This window comes from Tympanuchus pallidicinctus, unplaced genomic scaffold, assembly GCF_026119805.1.
Source record: "Tympanuchus pallidicinctus isolate F22 unplaced genomic scaffold, pur_lepc_1.0 scaffold1, whole genome shotgun sequence".
NCBI classification, from domain to species: domain Eukaryota; kingdom Metazoa; phylum Chordata; class Aves; order Galliformes; family Phasianidae; genus Tympanuchus; species Tympanuchus pallidicinctus.
This window is the reverse complement of record NW_026294618.1, coordinates 9,408,099-9,433,027: the sequence shown is the minus strand read 5'-3', so window position 1 is coordinate 9,433,027 and position 24,929 is coordinate 9,408,099. Positions and strand designations below refer to the sequence as shown.

The 24,929-nt window shown below is 48.0% G+C and overlaps 1 protein-coding gene across 1 annotated transcript; it reads right to left on the bottom strand.

Moving 5' to 3' along the window:
- Positions 1-1,642: 1,642 nt before the first annotated feature.
- Positions 1,643-23,839, bottom strand: SDC1 (syndecan 1). Its single transcript, XM_052688895.1, has 5 exons — positions 23,519-23,839; positions 6,300-6,381; positions 4,982-5,472; positions 4,641-4,770; positions 1,643-3,898 (listed from the first exon to the last, which is right to left on the bottom strand). The coding sequence occupies exons 1-5, from the start codon at positions 23,573-23,575 to the stop codon at positions 3,732-3,734; spliced, it is 927 nt and encodes a 308-aa protein (XP_052544855.1). The 5' UTR covers positions 23,576-23,839; the 3' UTR covers positions 1,643-3,731.
- Positions 23,840-24,929: the final 1,090 nt, after the last annotated feature.

Below are 24,929 nucleotides of genomic sequence, written 5' to 3'. Positions count from 1 at the left end.
AGCCACATCCTTTGCATCTCACTTGTGAACAAGATCAAATGTGATAATTGCTCCAGTATGGATGAAAAGGAGTCAGGAAGCACAGTGAATAGGAACATGACTCAGGAAAACCCAGGCTACCCTGTGCCAGAGCACAGAGGCTGTCTCTCCTTATTCTCTCTTTACACAACAAGATTTCCTTCAAGTGTTCTCTGAGGATCAAACAGTTTCATTTGTAACGGTTGGGCACAGAATTCTTCCCCCTTTTCCTGACCATTTTTTCCCCTCCTTGCCACACTAACTTCCCATATGATCGCTGACGGAGGAAGTGGAAAGAGAGGTCTTGGGAATCCCCGAAGAAGGGAACCATTCTGTTAAGATATTTACCCAATACAGGAAACTGCACTGCTCCCAAAGTAGTTTTACTCAGTTTAAGAGCCTGGTGAAGTTGGCATGCAGCTAGAAAGTGCATTATGGTTCTCTTTTGCTATGGAAGCAAGAATACAGTTCTGAACACAGTCCCACCATCCTTCGTCCTCATCTCAAAGCCTACCAACTACCAACAGTCCTCCTGACACCTTCTGTTGTGAAATGAACAGCCAAAATGGCTCCTGCGCAAGCAAAGAGAGATTATAAATTAAAAATACAGTGGCTAGCTACAAAACAAAAGTTTCTTACACATCAGAGCACTGACAATGAAAGGTATTGCAAGGTATTCCAACTGATGGCCCAGCATAGCTCATAATGCAAGGTCAAATATCTCACTTGTTTCATGTTTTTGTTGCTCTCTTTTATATTTTAGTAAATATGCATACATTAAAAAGTTTTGTTACTTATATGTGTTAACATTATTACATATTTTATATGCAACCCAAGACAATTCCTGTTCACTCAATGCAGCCCAGGCAAGCCAAAAGCTTGGACAGCCACAGCACAGGCGCAGACCTACCCAGACAAGCAGGGGAACTTTTGACTTCTCCATTTCATGAAGGACATTTTTCTCTACTTCACTGCTCCTTCATCTCCTCCAACGCCCAGCTGCTGCACCCAGGAGCAATTGATCCTAAACTAAATACCTAGGCCTGCTCTGTTCTCCCTTCCTGAAGGTATGATCTCCAAATTTGTCCTGCAAAGTACGTTTTAGTGGAACCATAAATGATAGAGTGGTTTGGGTTGAAAAGGATCTTTAAGATCGTCCAGTTCCAAACTCTGCTATATGCAGGGGCACCTCCCTGTAGACCAGGTTGCTCACAGCCCCATCCAGCCTGGCCTGGAATGCTTCCACAGAAGGAAGGAGTTTGTATTGCCCATACTGGAGTCTTCCCTGCTCTCAAAATCCTAGAGGCAGAAGCCAGGTCATAAGAGCAAGCCTTGTGGAAGACTTGTAGCCTCTTCCACCCCGTCAGGAAAGCACAGTATGATCTGCTTTCACACTGGTCTCTGCTCCAGCCTATCTGTGTGTGCACAGTGAAGCGGCTTGCCACCAACCTGGCATCCAGAGCAGGGGAGAGCCTTCCCCATTCCGAGCTGAATCTCCTTATGTTCAGCACCACACCTCACATTTCGTACTTAGAATTCAAATTCCTTAAAGGCATGGAAAGTCTCACAAACCTCATCTACTTTGTGAAGCACAATACGGAGCAACACTCACAAGCTGGACACATTCTTGCCAAAATGCCATTTATTGCAGTATACCTTTACACGGCATACAGATATCCGAATGTTGCATCTTCTGTTAGAACTTGTATTTCATTTGTACCACTTAAATAACACAGAATGTCGTGTTTGTTTCACAAACTGTCAGTTTAGACTACCAAAATATACAGTTTTTCCTTTCCCTCAGCAAGGTTCTGAGGTACAACTGAAGTTTACCATTTCATCTTCCTGTGCTTTACAAGAATCTTTTCATAGATAAACCTATCAAACAACATTTCTACATTCCTATACAAAGCAAAGAATTACAGCTGAAATTAACACCGTCTGGTTGTTGCATTAACCTATAAAAAAAAAATCATTCAGTTAAAAAAAAAAAAAAAGACATAATGGACTTTGCAGCTTTACTTAAAAACAGCCAGCTACATGTATGCACAAGGGTTTCTTAGGCATCAAGAAGAGTTTTGAATCAAAAAGTGTTTTTTCTTGGGCTTGTAGAGAAGGCACTGATTTTAGCTGCATAGCAGCTCAGGAGTGTTTTATACTTCATTTAATTGTACAGGTTTTCGAGTTTTAGTGTTAATGTGCAACATTTCTACCAGCTGTCGCAATGCTCTCCAGTATTCTCCAATCATTCCCTCTGGCTCACCAGCACAAAAACGTACATCAGCTGTAAATGCTCCTCCACCCCCCATGCCTTCTGTGCTGAGTGATGTCCAACTGACCTTGCGAGGAGCTAGGCGAAGGCAGAGCAGAAGTAAGGCTTGTGCAGAACACCACACTTCTCTTCCTGCTCGGTTTGAGATGCTCTGGAGAACTCCAAACCCTCAGTGAGGCTTCGGTGCCTTCCATGTGGCAATGAATGGACCACCAAGAGCGTCAGGCATCCAGACTTCCCTCAGGAGGTGCTTCTTAACCCTTGCTAGTCTGACATCCCAAGGGTTGCTTCTCTGCAAAGTGCAGGAACAGCCCCTGAAGAGAGGCATTCCAGAGTCACGAGAGTCAAGCACATCAACTTGTATATATTTAAGGTCATCTACACTAAGCCTTCATCAGGCTTGTGTCAGATGCTGTGTTTCTCTACTCCTTAGCTGCAAAATTACAATATGCTGCTTTCTACCTTTCACCCCCTGTGCCAAGGTTTTCTGTACTGTAGGAGGCAGGCCACGATCTGAGACTACTCTGTAAGCAGTGCACAGTGGTAGGTGCTACAACGTGCCATCAGTCATCTGGCAACTACACAGCACAGGTTGGAGTATTTGCAGCAGGGCAGCCAAGAAGACTCAGCACTGAAGAAGAGGGAATATCTGAGATGAGATTGCTTAGAAAAATCCATTTCTTACCAAAGCCTAGAATGGGCAAGATGGTGATGAGACAGACCAATGCAACTGGTAAAATGAAATCTCTACTTAGTTTTTGGGTCTTTAGGTTGGTTTGGTTTTAGTATATGTGCCAGCTGCATAGGAGCTGGTTCAGCATATGGGATAACATTGCGATCTTTCCCAAATATAAGTTATTCTAAACCACTAAGTCATTTGCTTACCCCTCCCCTCACACCTCCTTTCACTAGCAATCATGTTCAGCATGATGTTTCATAGGCATTAAATGCTCCAAGTACGGCAGCTAGAAAGAGCTAGAGTATTGCAGTGTACCAAACTTCTGCCCAGTGCAGCCATTTGTTACACTTAAAAACACATCTATGAGTTAAATAGGAAGGATCCCTGCAATAGAGAATTTGAGCACTGTTAATCATTTATTCTTGCCATCCCTTTCCCTAAATATCAAACGGTTCATACATACAGTGCTCCTTTATCTTCTCCCCATCGCCTGCCCAAGCAGTCTTTAAGATAAACCAAAGCGAGTTTAGGAACTTGCAGTCCCACTTCTGTTTAAAAAAAAAAAAGTTGTGCAAGAAAGCAGGGAACGTTCAGTGAATCCAGATCTACTTTGTAGTTATAAAATTTCCAACGGCAAGGTGGTAAGGGCAAATAACCCAATGATCATATGGCTTAAGTTCAATGCAAAGCGCACTAAGAGGTCCATGTGCAGGGAGAGAAGAGTCCAAGAAAGATGTAACGAAGTGTCCTGAAGAGCAGTGTTTATGCATAGAACTCTTCTTGTTTGTGTGGTTTTTGGTATCCTCCGTTAGACTGTTTCGGTTCATCCAGTGAATAGCTTCCTTCGTCTTTTTTCTTCATTCTGTACAGCATAAATGCAACTAGAAACACTGCGAACACCAAGCCAACCAGTCCTCCAGCAATAACACCTAGAAGGGGGGAAAGACACAGATTACTCCAGACGCCATGCCAGCTAACACTGCTATGATTGTGTGCTTCCAGGCTGTTCCTTAAAGCGTGGTCCCTGAATTCATTACATGCAAATATGAATTTGTCCTTTTGCCCTGCCAAAACAGTCACTCCTCCATTGCCAAGAGCCCACTCATCTACATGAGGTAAATAATAGAATCATACAGTGGGTTGGAAGGGACCTTAAGATCATGCAGTTCCAATCTCCTGCTGTAGGCAGGGACACCTTCCTTCAGACCAGGTTGCTCACAACCCCATCCAGGCTGGCCTGGAATGCTTCCAGGGAGAGGGCATTCACAACCACACCAGGCAACCTCTACCAATGTCTCACCACCCTCATCTACAAATCCACTAAAGAAGATCTCCCACTGGGCCATGCTGCAGAGCACCAAGAACAGAGCCAGACAGCGTGTGGAACTCTAGAAAATGGACCCAAGCAGCATTAGGGCAGTTCTACAGTAATTTTTGAGTGAAGGAACTTAGAATTTCAGATAACTAGTGGTGACTGCTTTGCTATTATCAGATTAATACGTTGTCCCCATCAGGGTTTTCAGCAACACACAATCATGAACCACCCTCATTTCAGAGAGGTCTAGCATAAAAGCTTCACTCTCATGCTCTGAGACATACTTGTAGAGCTGCAGCTTCTGCTGCCTGGGAGGCTCCTATGAGAGCCAACTAGAAATCCAGAATATCAGGTACCTCCAAGAACTTCTTTTCTGTCCATAATTCCCGAGGCTCCCGCTGCTTTGGCATTCCTCCCAGAGTCAGCCGGCACTTCAGAATCCTGGGTAGGGAACAAGTCCTCATCTTTAATCAAGATGAAGTCTCCCTGTTGGGATGCACAAAGCAGGTTATTCATGTTTTTCATCACGTCTATTTCTATAGCTACGTTTTTTTTCTTCTCTAAACCCCCCTACCAATATAAAGGATAAAACTGATCATTTGCTTGCACAAATTATCAGCCCTTCCTGCAAACCAGCCTTACTACATACAACCAGAGCAATCTGCCTGGAAAGGGTACCAAAGCTACCAGTCCTCACCGGGTCTCCTGAGCCAACTTCAGAAACCTCCTCATGTGTAGGAGCAAGGTCGCCTGGAGCTGTTGTGGGAGCAGCAGCGATGTCCCCCTCCGGATGGGTGGTAGAGTTGGTCTCAGGCACATCTTTAGTGCCTGGCATCTCAGAGCCAGGGGTTTTAGGTTTGAGCTCACGGACTGTGCCTGAGGCTTCTGAAGGAGTTACATGAAGCACCGAAGGGAAGCGAGTAGTAGGACTTCTTGCTGTTGTTACAACTGTGTTGTCTGTGGGCTTCTCATCAGGTGAGCCCAACAAGGGTGTTTCATCCTTCACAGCTACAACTGGCTCCTCTGTCACTACACGACTAGTTGCAGGTGGAGTTGTTACTTTCTTTTCAGTTCGGCTCTCAATCCCAGGAAACAGCTTTTCATTGAAAACCCCTGGTGTTGCCAGTAATGAGGAATTAGTCGGATCTGTTGCTGTTCTCCAAGTGAGAGACTGATCAGGTAGGGGACCTGCAAAACAAAAAATATCCCCAGACAGCTTAGAGACCTGTTGATGGTAACTGCAGGATGCTGGTCTAAAGGAGGAAGCTCAACCTGCACAGCCAATTTCTGTAGTAACAGGAATTCACTTTTCTAACTCCTCTTTTTCAGCATACTAAGAAAGGCACAGATCAATTTCATATAAAATACAAGCACGTAGCTGGAGGGAAGAAGAAGGATACCATGGTTTAGTTTCCAATAGCTTGCTTTTTCCTCACTGGCATCTCCTCAACTTCAATCCAACACTGAATGTCAAAAGGTGCCTCTCATGCCTTTAAGTAATCATTCTGACAGACTTTTTCCCCACCCTAAAAACCTTTTATAATGTTTAAAAAAAAAAAAACAAAAACAATACTACGGCCCATAGGAAATTGCTTATCTGATGATAAAGTATGTGCTGGATGTATGCTGGCAAGTAGGTTCACACACCCTCAAACGGCATCTCCTTCCAGCTCGTAAGAGAGGCCAAACACCCTTCTTATAGTCTCCTGCCTCACAAGTGAAGAATCACTGCAGTTTCATACTTCTGCAAGCAATGTATGAGCAGGGACATAAGGTATACCTGCTTCTGCTCCATTTCAATACTCCTACAATTCATTTTCTCCTAATTGTTTGTCTCTGGAGCAAAACAAGACAAACAGGTCAGGCTCCTTTTCTGTTCCAAAGCCAATATGCTGGGATATGTGTGATTATTCTTCCCCCCAGCCTCCTTTTAGCCAGGATGTTCACGATGTTCATTCAGACCTTGGCTCACTGGAAGGATGAAAAAACTAACAGTGCAAATGCAAGTTACTCACCTGCACCTGAACCTGAGAATCCATCATCGTCGTCACCGGAAGAATCAAGATCTTCAGGAGGAAGGTTCAGATTTGTAGTTTGCTTTAAAGAGAAGGGGAAAAGATGTTGGTGATGCAATTGCTTAAACTAACCGTGCTATTTGTGTGAAGTCCTCTTAGGGCTCCTGAAGATCGCACAAACTTTCTCTGCTCAGACTACATTTTCTTATCATTCTTCACTCCTCCTGCCCCAGAAAAGCAGTTTGTCAGTCTTGCTGTCTCCCTTCTCTGTCCTGCGTACAGGCAGCACTTACTTTGGGAAAGTAGAAAGCAAGGAATACGTTCAGAAAGCTTCATCTTGGCAGCAGCCAATGCTCAGTCCATACACAACATAACCGTGCTGCTTTAAGTTCCGGCTCCTCACATCTTTGCTGTCTACCAACCTGTTCAACTGGTGATTTCCTGCATCACTTTTAAGGGAAGGAAAGGAAGGGGAAACAGAGTGCTTTGGTTTCTCTGTCTTTCTGAGCCCTTCCAATGCTGTTGTGCTATCTGAAGCCAAAGCATTTAATGAAGTGGAATGAGATTTGCTTTTAAAAAGCATGGACACTCATATCAAGTTCTGAGATAGAAGCCAGTCTTACCTGTAGGAGAATACAGCCCTGAGCTCTCTCCCTGCGTTGTACAAGGAGCACAATAACCAGCAGCCAAACTTAGTGCCAAAGGAAGAGGCCAAACCCCTGCTTTGTTCCACCACTGGAATTACCACAACCTAACCAGTCATTGCTTCTGAATTTCATCTTTCCTCATTTAACTACATTTCCAGAATCTTCACACACAAACACACGCCCTATTTCAGAATAGATGAGGTGAGAAGGGATCTCTGGGTGGCCCAACCTCTGCTCAGGCAAGGAGCATGAAATCTATGCCTGTGCTGTCACCCTCAGGGTAAGGAATTTTCCCCTATGCTCAGACAGGAACTTCTGTGTTCCAGTTAGTGCCCTGTGCCTCCTATCTTGTCACTGGGCACCAGTGAAAAGAATCTGACCCTTCCTCTCAAAAAGCCCTCACCATCCATTTCCAGCCCTGCCCAGTCTTCAAGTCCAGCAGATACTGCACCATCTAACCAAGGTCTGTCTCCCATTTTGGCTTTAGTGGGACCATGAAATCTGAGTTCATTTACACAAAAGCAGGAGCAGGTATCCTTAATGGCCTTGCACCAGGCCCACTGTAACTCCTGTATGCATCAACACAGTGTTGTTTAGAAACAAGGCTTGTTTCCATTCTAGGAAGAAGTCATCCAGCAGCGGAATGATGTCACACAAAGCAACTGAATTTCCTCATTGTCAACTTTGTTACTTACATGGCTGTATTTATTCACTCCATTTCTTTTTAATGTATTGGGTTTGTACAGTTTTCTTTCCCTTCCTTTCTGTTGTACCCATTCCAGATGCTTCTATAGAACAATTCATTCCCAAGGTGGTTAACTAGCCCATTAGTAAAAGGCTTGACGTCTCAGAACACAAATAAGCAGGCAGCCTGTCAACAACTTATTCACATCCATGACCTCACCTCTTCAAAGCAATCACTACTGTTAGATAATTTAAGGACAAAAAATAAAAGAACAAGAACACACACATTGAGCCTTTTTAGCATCCTTCTTCGGTTGCCACTTCACTATTGGTAAAAAATACATGTTTTCTTCAGGCTTCTAGCATACTTCTAGAACAACTTCTAAGTCGTCTTTCAATCTTTTGTTCAGCTGCACATCATGGGCTGATCTGGATTTTCAGATCTGCCCCTGCTTGTCTGCTCTGTGCTTATGCACTCATCCATGGAAACCAGGTCAGAGAAGTACTTCCTGTATGCTTTCCTGCTCCGTCCAAGGCCAGTGACTCACCCGAGCTGATCTCACTGCACTTCAAGTATTGAGTATGAACTACTGGTGCTGAAAGAACATGGAAAGACTCCCAGGCTTCCCAAATTCCACTCCCTTGATCTTTCTTCCTTTTCGCTAAGTTCAGAAGCCAAGTCAGGCTTCATAAACAACACCACTGGGGCGGACTGGGGGACTGAGAGCATTTTTCTCCAACTCTAGTTCCATCAACACCAGAAATCACAATCCTTGTTCTGTCAGCCAGCTTGGCTTTGGGTGCAAAAGGGGGATACAATTCTCTCCAAGGTTTTAGCTGAAGAATGTGACTACCAAGACAGACTAAGATCTGACACCACAGTCTTTATCTAGGATCAGCATTAACTTCCCTCCAAATCTGAACCTTCAGAGGTAGCTTATACAAGATTTCTAAGAAACCTCAGGAGACATTACAGAACCACTTGCATGTTTTACCAGTAGGAATGCCCGCAAAGTGATGTAATTCACGACACCATCCAATTTCATGACACAAACATCAAGGCAAATCTATGTAACTGTTTACTTATATAGACTACTCTTCTTACTCCATGAATTGTAGCTTCAGTAGGTGTGAAAAGCAATGTCCTTCTGACACCACAGAATTTAAGCACTGCAGGAAGGTCATGCTTCTGTAATGATTTGCTGTTGCTGAAGAACTTCAGACATAAGGCTAACGTAAGACTGTGACTCAAAGCAGCACTGGAAGAGATGGAACTAATCCAGGTTTGGATTAAAAATAGAAGAGGCACCGTGCTGTTCAGACAAACACACTCCTCATGGTCAACGCTCATCTGTGACCTTTCACTGCAAATGACTTTCACCAAGGGGAGAGGTCTGGGTCAGTCAAGAGGATGAGGAGTGAAGAACAGATAGAACTGCCAGGCTGTGTTATAGAAGTTGTTATAGAAGTGCTGGAAAGAAATCAAAGCTTCGCTCTGCTGAAAACTCTGCATCGCACCAGCTACTGTGTGTATTGCAGGTGTGCTTTTAGAAATCACTTCCATCATCATCCAGCTGAATTTTCAGACCCCTGGAATTACTCGCAGACCATTCACATTATGCAAGAGCTGCTCTGAAAGTAATGCTTGCTATTTCATTATGTTGGCCCATGAGGTCAGAGGTGGATGTCAGTGGCATGGCAGCAGAGATCCAACCTTCCCACCAATACATCCCCATTACATGTTATTGCCATGTGACAGACAGCAGTCTGACATGGAAGTGTGGATGAAGCAAAGGTGAGCAAATGAATTCCTTCAGGCAGAAAAAAAAAGTTCAGCAGACATCAATGAATGTCAGTGCATGCCATTTCTGGAGATCAAAGAGTGGTGTGAGCACAGTGAGGCAGTGGGTGCTGCTTTCCAGTAGTGGCAACAACGTTAAAGATAAGCCACGCTCCAGGCAGCCATGCAGATTTCTACAAGTGTGGCATACATGCTCTTGTACATCGCTAACAAAAATGCACAGCTTATGGTGGTGACTATGTTGAAAAATAGTGCTTTGTAGCTGAGAATTTCCTCTATCCACCAGCGTCACTGCACTCTTTGTATCTGTTGTATTTTCCACAGAAATAAAGAAAAGGCATGACTTCTGGAGTAGCCTACATAACTGATAAGAGACTGGATGAACACAGTTAAGTACAGCTGTGGATCCTTTAAGGACAGAGCTCTGATGGCACTTCTTGTATTCTAGCCGAAGATTTGGTGATTTTGCTATTGCACTTACAATGTTTTTTACTTGAAGAAAATGGATAGAATCATAGAATCATTAAGGTCCGAGATGAAGAAAATCATCTCATCCAACTATCAACCCCATGATTCAAATGCTTTTTTTTTTTATTATTTTTAATGCATCTCATACAACTGACCAGAAATACTTGCCGAGCACAGCAAAACCCTTTGTGATTTGGTGTCACTGATCTCACAGAATCACAGGGTTGGAAGGGACCTCAAGGATCACGAATCTCCAACCCCCTGCCACATGCAGGGCCACCAACCTCCCCATTTAATACCAGACCAGGCTGCCCAGGGCCCCATCCAACCTGGCCTTGAACACCTCCAGGGATGGACGGGGCATCCACAGCCTTTCCAGGCAGCTTTTCCAGCACCTCACCACTCTCCCTGTAAAGAACTTCTCCCTGACATCCAACCTAAATCTTCCCTCCCTCAACTTAAAACCATTTCCCCTTGTCCTGCCATTATCAACCCTTTCAAAGAGCTGATTCCCCTCCTGTTTGTTTATGGGCTCCCTTCAGGTATTGATAGGCTGCAATGAGGTCACCCCGCAGCCTTCTTTTCTCCAGGCTGAACAAGCCCAGCTCCCTTAGTCTGTGCTCATAGGGGAGGTGCTCCAGTCCCCTGATCATCTCTGTGGCTCTCCTCTGGACCCTCTCCAACAGCTCCCTGTCTTTCTTGTACTGGGGGCTCCAGACCTGGACACAGTACTCCAGATGGGGCCTCACAAGAGCAGAGTAGAGGGGGACAATCACCTCCCTGTCCCTGCTGGCCACCCCTCTTTTGATGGAGCCCAGGATACCATTTGTTCTCCCAGCTGCAAGGTCACAACTGCTGGCTCATGTACAGTTTTTCATCCATGAAGACCCCCAGGCCCTTCTCTGCAGGGCTGCTCTCAAGGATCTCAGTTGCACAACACGACAGATGAGCATTTTACCGGCACTTCCGATAGCTGAGCAGTGCCTATTAAGCACTTCCTCAAGTCTCAAGCAGCCCGTCTAGGGGAAACCCTCGGGAAGCCGTTGGGTTCTGCTCTCACTGAGGGCTGTATTGTTACACAACAATAGCTATTCAGTTCTGCTGGGACAACCAGAAAGCTGCTCGGTGGCATCTTCAATTTAATCAAGAACTTTCACAATTCATTAGCAATATTATTGGCTCCAGAAGTCTGACACACACCAGACTTGGAAAGAAAAAAATTTAAAGCATCATTTCTACCCATTCTTCAGTCTTCATCTTGCTCCCAGTCTCTACCCAAGAATCCTCCTCAATCCCTGCTCAAGCAGGGATCTATCTCAAGCACTGTCTCACGATGCAGGGAAGATTTATAGCTTATTAGTTGATCTCACCCCACCCAAACTGGGAGCCACATTTCTTTAATTTCAAGTCGGGGTGTATGTAAAAGGAAGCAGCACATTTCAAACTGCTCTTTGAGGTAAGCAAAACCACTGGCTTTGCCACAAGCTGCTACAAGCCCTGAACTAGATTAGGGGTGATTTGTATCCCACTCATATTAATCCTAGTTAGTGATCAGCCAATTACAGCAGCGTCAAAAACACCTGAAATCCTCCATTACCTGAATAATGCTGTTAAATTTGCACATTTGTTTCTCTGAGTCGTAAATCCTCCTCACTGAGCTGAGAAGGAATGAGCTCTTCCAGCTCAAACACCTCCCTGAGCACCCTGCAAGATTCTGCCAGCATTATGGGAAGCAAAACCAACAGCCTGCCATGCTGTTTGAAGAGATTTACACTAATAAGTATTTGCTTTCTAATTTGCCTACCACATATTACGCTGCAGACTTACACAAGGATTTGAGCAGCCCTAAAATAAACCCACGTGAAAAGGTCTCTTTGATCTTTTTCCACATATTGAAGGACAATTCTGTTAGGAGGGCTAGCTCTGCTATCTGAGGCAGGGCAGCCTGAAGAGCTTCTGGCCTCAAAATATTTATATTAGTGCGTGGGAAGATAAAACCTCCTCCTGAAAGAAACTTTAGCTTTGTTAAACCTTGATATTCTGCAGTTAATAACCCACACATGATTAACTCCAGTTCCAGCTCTCCAGAGTCTTCAGACAACCTTGACTGTTCAGCAAAAAGAAGGCAGAACCACCACCAACCTCACCTGTATCCTCCTCCCGCAGCCTGCTAGCACTGTCAGCCATGTGTACCCTTCATTTTAATGGACAGACATAAATTTTGGGGTTGCTGAAATAGAACTGATGCTTTTTATGTGACAAGTCTGAAGCGACACTGGTGTGCACATCTGACTCGTTAGAAGCCAACAGCAGCATGGCAATATCAATATCTCAGCTAGCAGCTCTTCCAGATGTTCCTCCTGTCATTCCCCAGCTCAGGATAAGCAGCCTGGTGATGCTGCAGGTTAGTGAAATAGTTCTCATCTCAGAGGAGCCAAAGAAGCAGGCTAGCAGCAAAGGTCAGAGCAGAAAGCCAGCTACAGACTGTTCCCCAAGCAGCCCACAGACTGCAAGGAATCACAGAACATCCCATAGGAACAGGCCCACAGGATCACCGAGTCCAACTCCTGGATCCACACAGGACCACCCAAAATCCAGACCCTGTCTCTGAGAGCAGTGTCCAGATGCTCCCCAAACTCTGGCAGCTCAGAGCCCACTGCCCTGGGGAGCCGTTGCAGGGCTCAAACACTCTCCATATAGCTATTCCATATGCACTGCAGCTACAGCTCTATCAGCTGCAGTGCCTCACCTGATCGCTACCACACTGTTGCCCAACCACCATTACATCTCCTCCTTACTGTGACAGGGCAACTTTTGTAATTAAGTAGGCCAAAACCCAGCAATCAACATGCCAAGAGTGAAAATGAGCCAGCTTGTCACCGTCAGCTTGGGTTTCACATTCTGCAGCATAACCCTTTCAACTGCAGTTCACCCCACCGCCTCCTGCACAAGGAGTCACTCCCTGGACTGTCCCCCCGTATTCATGCAGTCTTGTGGTGACCCAGATCAGGGAACTGGTCTGGTTAAAGAAGGAAAAAAAAAAAACAACAAAGAAAACCAACACTGTCATGCAAATAATTTTCCAGCAAGACCAGTTCTCTGCTCAGCGCATGAATGCACGAGTGTTTGTCTTGGCACAGCACGGCAGCCAGGGCTGCTGCAGCAGTTCCTACAGCATCACAGCCCGGGTTCCTGGGATGCTGACACACACTCAGCACCCTGAGGCAGAGGGGCCATGAAATACCCTGCTGCAGCTGTGCATTATGGAAATGTGCATCACCACCCTCAGACTGCAGGCAGCATGCACAGCAGAGGCTGACTCAAAGGACCGCACAGGCTTATATAAAAGGGAGCAAGCAGAGAGCTTGCTTCTCTTCTGGAGAGAAGACTTCTCTTCTGGAGAGTTCCTTTGTTTGGTATGGATAAGGTTTGTTCTTAAGACTCAGTTCTGACACAGCTGAGCTGCCTCCCAACCATCTCTCAGCCAATTCTTCTACAAGTTCAGCAGGTCCTTCAACAACACAGGGAAACAAGTCTGTGCTCCTGCTCTCTCACCTGGCTGTATCAAACCAGAGAGTTTGATACACACTGCTTTTACTCACGTCAACCTGTTCTGTACAGCCAAGCAATACAGTTCAAGCCAAAGACTGGATCTCAACATGCCTACAAACTAGCACCCAGTTTAAATGCACCAGTGGCAGGTGTGGCCTGTCACAATATAGCCCAAGTAGTCACAATCAGAGCTCAGTACCTCATTTCCCACATTCAAGGCAGCCTGTTTGGAAGATGCAGAGAAGCTCTTTCCCCTTAATCTAATCTCATGAGAAGCAGTCAGTTCAGTCTTGTGCTAGAACTGCTCTTCTTTAAGAAGCCTTTGCTACAGCTCTTTAACATACTTGATAGTTCAGTCATATGTTTCTTCAGATAGTACAAGAGAGCCACAGTCAATGCAAAATCCTGAAGAGCTGCACCTAGCAGATGTAGCAAAAAAAAAAAGGCCCAGCAGCAGCATCAGTTCATCCTGGGTAATGACTTACAGTTTCAGGTCTGAGAGATGAGCAGCAAGGACACCTGGACATATCTAATGTGTCTTCAAATCCTTCCATTTAAGGTCACCAGCATTTCTTAGTTTGTGGTGTACAAGAACTAGCAGCAAAGGTTGAGTTTTGCAGCCAACAGCCTGTTCACTTACTGGATTGGAAAAGCACTGACACAGATTGGCCTAGTTCCACCCAAAGCCAGTGGTGGGCTGCCAGTCCCAGAAACCCTGAGCAATACAGACTGAAAGGCAAGTCTATACTGCAGGTCACATTCTATGAACTACAATCCCTTCCAATGAGGACTTCAGAATTTCAAAAGCACTACCCATGCACACAGCACAGGCAAGCATGACCCTCCCGTACAACAACTGAAAGTGACAAGAGCTACAGCTCCTGACACATTTTCACCCCCTTGCAGCAGCATAGCAATGTGCCCTCTGGTTACCATACATCCCAACATGCCTAGATGCTGCAAAGACCAGACATATCACATTGGCAGCCACTTAAATGGAGACTTATCTTTGCAGTGCTACCTCTAACAGATACATACACGTTAACCTTAGGTCTCTAAAGCAGATCTAGCAAAACCAGTCCTTGTACCCATCCACATGCTCACCAATACTGCCATAAACAATCTGGTTTGCAGCTGGGCACAAATTCCTCTCCTTGCACCATCTCCAGCTGTCCACACTTCCCGTGTTACAGACCATCACTGAAGTCCCAGCAAAGCAAATCAATTCGTTGCAGCTCTTATCTCAAACCCAGTTTTAGACTACATCTTGGCTGCATTAGGCAAACTATTGCCAGCAGGTCAAGAGAGGTGGTTCTTCCTCTCTACTCACTCAGCATTGGTAACGGTTAGGTCCAATTTTGGGCCCCCCCATACGAGATAGACATGGGCATATTGGAGAGAATCCAGTGTAAGGATAAGATAAAGGACAGGAGCACTTCTCCTGTGATCAGTCATTCATCCCAGGAAGTTCCAGCTCAGAAACTGGACAATGCCTGTAGGAAAGCACGACATGCTCTACAGCTTCTCAAAGTAGGCTGGTGGCACACTGCTTCTCAGCAGCACCAGGAAAATATGCGTGTGCCCTGGTCTCTGGGAAGCCTACTTCCTGGGGGTCAGATGCCACACAACTTGGCTGGTGGAACTGCTACCCATCTCAAATGAACTCTGTTCTTTTGCGTCAGCATGAGCAGAGCCACAACTGCACCAGTGTCCTGACTTGAAGAGACGCATTCCCGTAAGTCAGAGGAGACACCAAAACCATGCTACATGGTACTCTGAGAGGGAATAATGATCTGTTCACCTTATGAAGGGAAGTTAACATACAGTTAGGAATAACAACTGCTGGAGGCAGAAAGAAGATATGAGGCAAGAATGAATGCAACTGCAAGTTTGCATTTACTTCTACACCCCACCATTTCCAGCTTCAAGAAAACCAGCACAGATGCGAAGACATTACATCTTCCATTACATTCATGAGTCATGCCACGAGGCCTGTTTTATCCACAGCATCTCACAGCATTGACTAAGCACAGCCCGTTGAGAATGCAGACACCCTCCCTAGCAAACAGCTGCAGCAGCATTAGCATGACTAAGCCATGCACAAAAGGACTGAAGATCACCAGATACAGCAGTCACACCTCAGGTTGAGAAAACCTCCCTTCTCCAGTTCCAAAAGCCCTTTTAAAGAGGCACTTTCAGCTTCACCCCTTCCTTCCACATAGCCTCAGTAGTTCCCAAGTGCTTCTGTGGCAAAGGAAAACACAGCTGCCAGTATTTCAGGTATTACCAACTTCCTTGCAATCAAGAGCAGTAAGTTAGATGGTCTTTGGGCACAAGCTGGACCACATTTCAGCAAATTATTCTGATGTAGAACACTGGTCAAATTGGACACATTTCCTACGAGAAACACACATTCCCACAACCACTGGAGCATGCAGAAAGATGTGCCCACATAAATGGTGCTGAGATCACGCTCCCAGCACCAGGGCTTCTGCATTCAGGTTTACAGATGCATTGGCAATCCTGCTGGTTAAGACCAAGGTCTGACAGCAGTCACCACTGTCCCGTTCACAGTTAAGTTATGCAATGCCTATAGGAGATTATGGAAGCTGGCTGGTGTATTTCCAAACTGAATCACGAGGGTGCTCGAGTATCATTTCAAAGCTGAAGCTTTGAATGAAATCCTCCCTTCAGAAATAGTTGTAGTAAACCTGCTGCTGCAGTTGCGCACCAATCACCTATACTTTCACTCCCTACAGAAAGGACATTAGGCATTTCTTGAGTAAACACCATGTGGATTGATGTTAAACAAATCGACTCTGATCCAGAGTAGCTCAATCAAACTGCTCAGTGTTGTACCTATAGAGCGGACGAGCGCAAAGCATTCAGTATCAAGTTAGTCTTAGCACAACAGCCCATAGGTCAGACAAGCTTCTGACAAGCAACACTGACAGAACAGTTAGATGCTTGGTCTAATATTAGATACAGAGGTCAGTGGCTCTGCCTGCCGCTGGGGTTTGGTGCTTGATGATCCTTGAGGTCCCTTCCAACCCAAGCCAACGCATTCCATGAAAACACTGTTCAAACAGCAGTAACTTAAAGATGCTTTGTAGAGAAATACAGTTCTAGGTCTACTCAATGACTGCAAGCTCTAGTTGGCACAACAGACCTCTAAAGAAAGCAGAGCATAAAAGACTCCAGGACAGTCTTATGGGCTAACTCCAAAACTGCAGGCTGGGTACTACCAGCACCTTCACTACCACACTGAATGCTTTGCCATTCCAGGTTTGTATTGTTTACCTTACGGGTGTCAGGACTGACTGTACAGAATTTCTCCAGCACCTTTTGCTGCTTATCCTGATACACCCTAAAAGGGTCAGTATTCAATGAGAGTCATCATATCCTACTAAGGGCTTTTTTTTTTTTTTTTTTTCCTTTTACTGTATACTGCAGTTTTCACAATTTCCTAATATTCTGGGCCCGCTGCCAGAGACCCTCTGGCTACATGCATACTCCTAAATTAAACAACATAAGTGAACATCCCCAGGCACTGGAACGCAATCTATACCATCAAATTATTAGGTGGATCTCAGGCACAGTTTCAAGCCTTGCCAACTGGTGTGCCCCCAGATGATGCATGGGAACACTCCCCAGCAGGCAACCTGGATGCAGAAGGGAACATGGGGTGTTGCTATGAGATAGGTGAAAAAATAAATAAGGTTTGCTCTGTGATCTGGAACTTAAGTTGGCTACGGGACAGAGTAGCTTCTGGCCCATTTAACTTACAGGAACCAGTATAACATGGAGTCATTTCCCCCTACCCCCACTTCTCCCTCTGGCTGCATGCTGGGGCAGTAGGGGGTAGTACTGAGCATTCAATGCTTTCTGGCTATGATAGCTCAGACTTCATATTACTCATTATCACATCTCCCAGCTTCTGTACTAAGAAGCTCCCCACCATTTTCCAGCTACAGAAGCAGGCCGAGGAACTTCTTACAAGTTATTTAAAGATGCTTCAGAGCAGAACTGATGCCACTGGAGGATTAAGCTTGCAGCTTCCCTGTTTGGGGCCATGAGTCAGTTGATGTAAGTGCCCGATAGCAGAGCACTCCTTTGCCACTGCCCAGACATGCCAGAGTCAGCCTCCTTTGTTAGTTAGGTGCTTTGTTCGCTGATGGGAAAGTAGTCACAATCTAGATGATTCCTCCATTAGGACCGAAAGAGATTTAGAAGTCAACGCTGTCTAGCTGCAGGCTGTTAGGCAAGTTTCGGTGCAAGCCTCACTACCACTCTTCCACTGCACGCAGGTGTTACCTGCAACACGGCAGAGCCAGCAGGGTGGGTAAGTCTCATTCAGCCATCAAATCTGCCAGGAGAGAGGCTCTACTGCAGTTTCATTAGCACAGAGTACAGCTGAGCACTGGAAAAATACCACGTTACTGTTTGCGTCTGATGTTAATTCAAGCAAAGTCTGTGGTTCCTTTGGTTTGAACTTTTACTCCTCTTACCTCTCAACCACATGACCAAAGACAGCCTGGGCTCTGTCACTAAAGAAAGTGCCTATTAGCTGGTCAGTGGGATAATAGGGCTTCTCTTCTGCTTGCTTTGTTAGACACAGGATGCCCTGAGCTCCTGTAGGAGTGCAGAGCACAAGCACACAAGCCTCCCACATCACCTATCCTGGGGTCAGGGCTACAGCCTACACATCCTGCTGTCAGCTGGTCAACAAACTGCACAAGACAGAGTAACCTGTATATGTATGTACACCTCTTCCCCCATTAGCCTCAGAAGTGTACCAATAGGCATCATTTCCTGTTTTGGGACAGGAAAGAGCCAGGTAATCTCTTCCTACAACACTGGAGCTGCTAGCTGACCCAAGAAAGCAGACAAAGGCTCTCACCAACACAGCCACAGCAGTACTGCCAGGACGCAGGGCTTCACAACAGCTCTCATCTGGAACCAGTTACACTAATCACTGCTTGCTCTCCAGATGGCAGCCTGACTCCACTTTCCTCTGCCCACCTCTGGCTTCAATATGCAGTCTGCTCCCCTAGTAACCCCTAGATGCAAATGGCTGGATGGAACTGCTGACCGTGTACCACCACCATTAGAAACTAATTAGTAAAGCTTTTCTGTGTTCCACGTGGGACAGCCATGGTCTGCAGTTGCTGCCCAGGAAGCGTTTCTTGAGGGCTCCTTACAACTGGAGCAGAGTTCAAGTTGCCTTCCAATTAAGAGGCAATCAGCCCCAGATCACGTGGCACAGGCAGACAAAGGAGCAACCCACTGTAGCATGGCACATATGAGTTCAGCTGATGGAGCCAGAGCACCCAGAGAAGCTGTTGCATGAACTGGCTGTACCCTGCAGAAAGCTGCTTGGGTGCCACTGTGCCCAGCACTGCCTGCAGCCAAGCATCAACATATCAGCCTTTGCTCCATCAGAGGCTGAGGACACTGCCATTGCAGCACAGTGAAGTTACAGAGTGGAGCATGAGAGGAGCACAGTCTCCATGAAAAGCAAAACAGCCTGAGTATTTTCAGCTGGTTGGCAAGCGGGTTCCCATCTTTTATCACTGCCTTCAATTTAGCTGGGATTCATTCTGCAAAAGAGGTCCTTAAGGGCTTTCAGGTATCAGAAGAACCCCAAACACTAGGAGACAAAATGAATGGACATAAAAGTGAATCACATGGTAAAAATAAAGTCAATGGAGAAGAGAGTTCTGCCAGAGATCATGGCAGCAAGATGCATGAGTCAAAACCCCAAGAAGGTTTCAAACTAGAAGCCTTGCAGGAACGCCATAGCTTACAACATCTCTGTGACTCAGTTGTAACTGCAGCTCCAGTGACTCAAGAGGAAGTTCTATTACCAGCTCCATCCAAAGCCCACTAACCCTCTTGGTTCCCATTCAGTGAAGCAGGCCTCACTGGTGAGACTGGTCTCAGCAGTGACACACAAACATTACAGCTGAGCATGGCAAGGAGCCCGAGCTAACAGACTGTTGGATCCAGGCCGGTTCCACGAAACCTAGAACATCAGCTGCAGCCAGGCACTGCTTGAGAAATGGAGGGGTTGGGAAACCACCGCATTAGCAGATGGACCTCCTACAAGCAACTCTTGTGGAGCAACAAATGTTATTTTGCCTTGAGGTGAGGCTTCACAGCACAGTAACTTTTCCACCAGCATCTTCACAGCAGAAAGTGCTGGCTTCAGCCAGGCCAGATAAAGCTCATTGCTGCAGTACAACAGGAGCCCAGCAGAGCAGCAGTTCAAATGGAGTGTGCCAGTTGGCTCTAACTTAGGGACCCGTTAAGAATACTGACCTCAGTGCTCCAAAAGGGACAACCACACGACCTTGGCATTTCAGAGCATCTTCTCAGCACACAGAAATGAATCTGTAAGACTCAGCAGAAGCCCTCGTGCCTCTGGTCACAACAATTTCCTCTTTGCACCTTCACGATTACGCTTGCATTTCTCCCATCAGAACAGATGGGAGAGGCCAAGATCCAAGGCCCAGCTGTAGTCCCCAACTCCAGCCTCCAGCAGGGCAAGGCTAGGGCATTGTTTGGGGGCACTGACCCAGTTGCACCAGAACAGGAGCGAGCTAAAAGCTGATGTTTCCCACTGCTTTGTTGGTTCTCTTGGCACAGCCACAGCACCTGTCTGGCCTGTTTGTTTATGCAGAGGGACACCAGGAAAGTTGCACAGAGTAGAGCAGCACTTTCAGCTTATCGCTCTCAGATACAGACATAAAGGCATCCATGCTCCCTTATGGTCAAAATGAGATCTAGTCAACAGAAGCCAGACAAGCCACTCACCCTGAAGCAGACACATGGGCTGGTCAAATAACCACTCCAGCTCACCAATTACACCACTGTGATTATAATAAGAGCTTTGCTACCTCGCACACACAAACTCACATTTAGGTGCCTGAGCACCGAGTGAACGTTGTCCTGAGGGCTTGTGCCACCTGAGGCACCCCAGGTGTCAGCAGGCACGACAGGGTCTGGCTGTGCTGGAGTCCTGTATTAATAGCTGAAGAGATGTCTAAGGTGCCATCTTAGAGGAAATTTAATTAGATGTCAGGGAGACATCTTTCACTGAAAGGCTGGCTGAGGTGCTGACAAGGCTGCTCAGAGAGGGTGTGGATGCCCCACCTCTGGAGACATTCAGGGCTGGGCTGGATGAGGCCCTGGGCAGCCTGATCTGGTGCCCGATTTAAGTGGTTGGCAACAATGCCCACAGCAAGGGGTTGGAACCCAATGGTCTGTGAGGTTCCTTTCGACCCAAACAGTTCTGTGATTCCATGAACTGCAAGCTGCAGTGACTTCACTGGCATCACCTCCTCAGGAAAGAGGTCATCGCTCCCCCAAGAGGATTCCTTCTCTATCTACTCCTACAGCCGGCCCTGCTAAAGCCCCAGCTCCCTAGCTGTGCAATGGCATACACAGTTGTGGAACATCAATCTCAGAGGCATTGCTATGGTCCTTAAACACACAAGAGCCACATCAAACAAGGCTCTACTACACAGGCCACCTGGAGACATCTACACACTAGCAATGCAAAATACATACTTAAAACGGACCAATTTTGCTGCTAAAACAGCAGCCTACACTTCAGGTTAGTGCACTCAATTTTAGAAGGCTTACAAGTTCCCAGCACTTGCTGTAACACGTCTCAGGTTGTTAAAGAGGATTGTTTGGTTTCCAGAAATTTCAGAGTGCTGCCATTACAAATGTTAGCTCTTCCAGCCACTTAAAGCCAAGAGCAGCCTGGAACAAAAGGCTTGCACTGGAGCCCCTGCCCCATACCAACCATAGCTTACAGCTCTCTGCTTTGTCAGAGTTGAATCACTGTTTACTGGGAGGGAGCTACCAGCAAGCAAGCATTCACATAGAGAAGCACTGTTTACAGCACTTGATAAATTACGTGACGCTGATCTGTGTGTATTCCTGCAGAAGAAAGTGTTTCCTTCTCATCTGCTGCCTACATGTTTAATAAGCGAGCTGGGCTACCTCATTTCTTCTAATTAGCTTACGTTCAGATAGGAATGACATCACTCTTGGAAAAAAAGTTCTGCCTGCTCTGCTAAGGTTGCATTAACCAACAGTGCACATCTACACCTGCTGGAACAATCCAAACTCTGTCTTCCTCAAGGCACAGGCTGGGTTATCCACTGTCCTGCAGCAGGTCATGCATCCCAGCTTGGCTGGATTCCCAACAAGACTACATCCTAGAGGAGTCTCCCATGAGAGAATAAACAGGCAAACCCATTAGGATGTGTCAACCTTCTTATTTCAAGAAAAGCAGTGCTTCTGTTATTCCAAAGAGGGAACTGAATGTCATACAGGATGTTTGAGCAAGGCAGTGTCATCTTGAGGACATAATAGGAGCCCCCTTATTATTCCTGCATGTAAGAGCAGCCAGAAAGAAAACTGCTGTTGTTTGGCTCCTTTCTTGTCCTGGCTGCTTAGCAAAGCCCCAGAGCAATAGCCAAGGCCAAGTGACATGCCAGAGGCAGACCACCAAGAGCCAGGCAGACCCATAAGAATGCAACCCAGCAAAAGACCAGCCCAGGTCACTCTGCTTCCCATGCCCAACACTGAGTCCTTCTGCCACTATGACTGCAGACTGGTGGGAAAGGCAGCTTCCTCACTGACATTTCAACATGGGAAGTCAGCCACGTGATCCCCAGGAGGGAAGCAGTGATGCTGAGTCACTGCTGAGCACCCAAGGACTTTTACTCCGTGCTCACGCCAGACACCCCTCAACTTGAAGCATCATCCAGCATCTCCCACACACTGGAAAACTCCATATCAGCGTTCGCCTCATGCCTATATTATGCCTAATAAGAAACATTTATCATAGGGTAATTTTACCCAAATCCACTCCAGAGGCCACAAGTAAACTGCAGGTTTTCCACTTTATTTCTTAAGACGCTCACTCAGAAGCAGTGAGTGAGGCCCTCTCCCACAACACAAGGCACCTACACTCACACGCCTGCCATTTTTAGCCACCTCACAGCCTGACCACTCACCACCACGAGGACCAGACGTCCCAACCTACGGGCAGCATTCAGGCAGGGCAGCACAGCAGAGCTGCAGGTACTGGGCTCAGCTCAGGTCCTGATGTTCCGCCACACCTCACCCAACCGCTGCTGGAAAGCATCTCCAAAGCACTTCCAAATTACAGTATTGAGTTGGAAGGGACGCTTAACGGTCACCTGGTCCAACTCCCCTGCAGTGAACAGAGACACCTACAGCTCCAGCAGTGCTCAGAGCCCCATCCAGCCTGACCTTGAGTGTCCCCAGGGACGGGGCATCCGCCACCTCTGGGCAACCTGTGCCACTGCTCCCCTGCCCTTACTGTAAAAACTTTTTCCTTGCATTCAGCCTCTATTCGTTCGAAACCATTTCCCCTCGTCCTTTCCCTTCCTAACCCCCACAGGGGCAGAAGACCCCACAAACGATGCCCCACACGGAGCCCGGGAGCCGCAACAAGTGCCACGCTGCCGGGGAAAGGCAGAGCCGGCAGAGCCATCCTCTGTTCGTGGATGACATCTGGCGGCTGCAGTCGTACGGAAGCCCGGCTGCCGGTCTGACACGCTGCCCTCAGCCCTATGGAGGCTCCGGGCCGCTCCCCGGCAGCACTCCCGGAGCTGGGAGGAGCTCTCCGGCAGAGAAAGAGGGGCTGACGGGGCGGCCGGGACGGCGCACGCCTCGGGGAAGCGCCGAGCCGGGCTCCGGGAGCTACGCGAGGCACAGAAGCCCCGGGCGCAGCCTGCCCCACTCACAAAGGGCCGCACGCGAGGCCGCGCTCCGGCTCTCCCCGCTTCCCGAGACGCGGCGCGCTCGCTGCCTCGCACTGGGGCGGGGCCGCCAGCAGGTCGCGAGCGGCAGCAGCGGGTCTGGTTTGAATTAAGACTCCCGGAGCACAAAAGGCCACGGGAGCCGCTCCCCCCGCGCTAACCCCGTCGACGCGAGGAGCCGAACCCGCAGGGATCCGAACCCGCGCCTCCCGGATCCCCGCCGCCCACGTGCGCCGCTCCTCCCGCCCGCCCGCCGCTCACCGGGACGGCAGCGTGGAAGCAGAGCGCTGCCAGCAGCACGGCCACCGCGCGCAGCATCGTCCTCCTCCTCGGCGGGCCTCGGGAGCGCGCAGCTTGCCCTCGCCTCGCTGCTCCTGTCCCGCTCCTCGGAGTGCGCTTTTAAGCGACCGCCGCCTCTCCCCCCGGAGTTTTCAGCACATGAACTTCTATTTTCTATCGCTCTTCTCTTCCCCTTCTCGCACTGCCAAACCAGCCTCCCAGCAGCGCTCTGCGGCCGCGAGGAGTTGAACTCTGTCTTTTAATGAACCCACGGCAACAACCTTCACCTTACGGCCACCCCCCTCCGGCCCCGCCCCGCCCCGCCCCGCTCCCCTCGGCCCGGCCCCGCCGCCCGCCCCCGCTTCCTGCCGCCCCGTACCTGCGCGCCGCCCCGCTCCCCCCCGCCCGGAGCCCCGCTCCCCTCTGCCTGCATTCCCGCATTTCCTCTGCGGCGGCGTTGCTCCCGCCGAGCTTCCTTCCTCCTCGCTAAAAATAATGGGAACTTTATAGAGCTCCCTTCCCTTTCCACGGTGGGAACGTCCCGGGGGGGGGCCGCTCCGACCGGCGGGGGCTGCTCCCCAAAAGCAAGGGGGGAGCGCGGCTGTGCACCCGAGTCCGCATGGCACCAAGGACGGGCCTTCTAACGGGGTGACACGAGGTTAAACCACGCTGCCTTGGGTCTCTGCTTCCAGAGCAGCCCCTTCCTGCATAACTTTGCCCTTTCGAGTTAAAAGCAGCCCGAGTGCGATGGATGGTGCCCTCATGATGGGTGAGGGACAGCGGGCGCGGGGCTGTGCTGCCCTGTGTTGGGGGGCACCCAAGGAGAGCCGTAGTCGGCGTTTGCCATGGAGAGGCTTCAGGAGCGTGATGGCCGCCCTCCGCCAGGCCGAGGATCCCTTCCCACAAGGCTCAGTAGACCTAATGAGATATTCAGCGTGGCTAAAACTCATGACTTTATCACGTGTCTTTAATTAGCTCGCTTTCTCTCTTCAATTGCTTATGCAGCCTTCCTCCAAACAGCTCCCGCCACTGTGGGGCCGCCCTCCCACCCAGCCGCCTCACACCCAGCGCCATCTTGGCCGTGGGGCCGCCTGGGCGCCATGTTCTTGGCACTGGGGCTGCTGAGGGGAAAATGGCACCCATGCGGCTCCGTGGCCAAGACGGCTCTGAGTGGGAGGGGTGGGGGGGCGAGGCAGAATGGAGGAAGGAGGTGAAATTAAAGCTGTGGGGGCATGCAGGTGTCACAGGGTAACCCAAGCTCCAGGCGGGGCACTGAGGTGGCTGAGAAGATGTGAGGTGCGCTTCATGTGCAAGTAAAGAAATCCAAGCAAGGAGACATCCCAGCTGCCATGGTGATTGACAGTCAGCACGCGGGGCCTCGTCAGCCTTCCTG

Coding starts and splice junctions, on each gene's coding strand:
- SDC1 (XM_052688895.1), bottom strand. CDS start 23,575: ATGCTGCGCGCGGTGGCCGTGCTGCTGGCAGCGCTCTGCTTCCACGCT. Junction 6,382..23,518: donor GCTTCCACGCTGCCGTCCCG/GTGAGCGGCGGG, acceptor TTCTCTTTAAAG/CAAACTACAAATCTGAACCT. Junction 3,899..4,640: donor CAGAAAAGAAGTTCTTGGAG/GTACCTGATATT, acceptor CCCCCCTTCTAG/GTGTTATTGCTGGAGGACTG.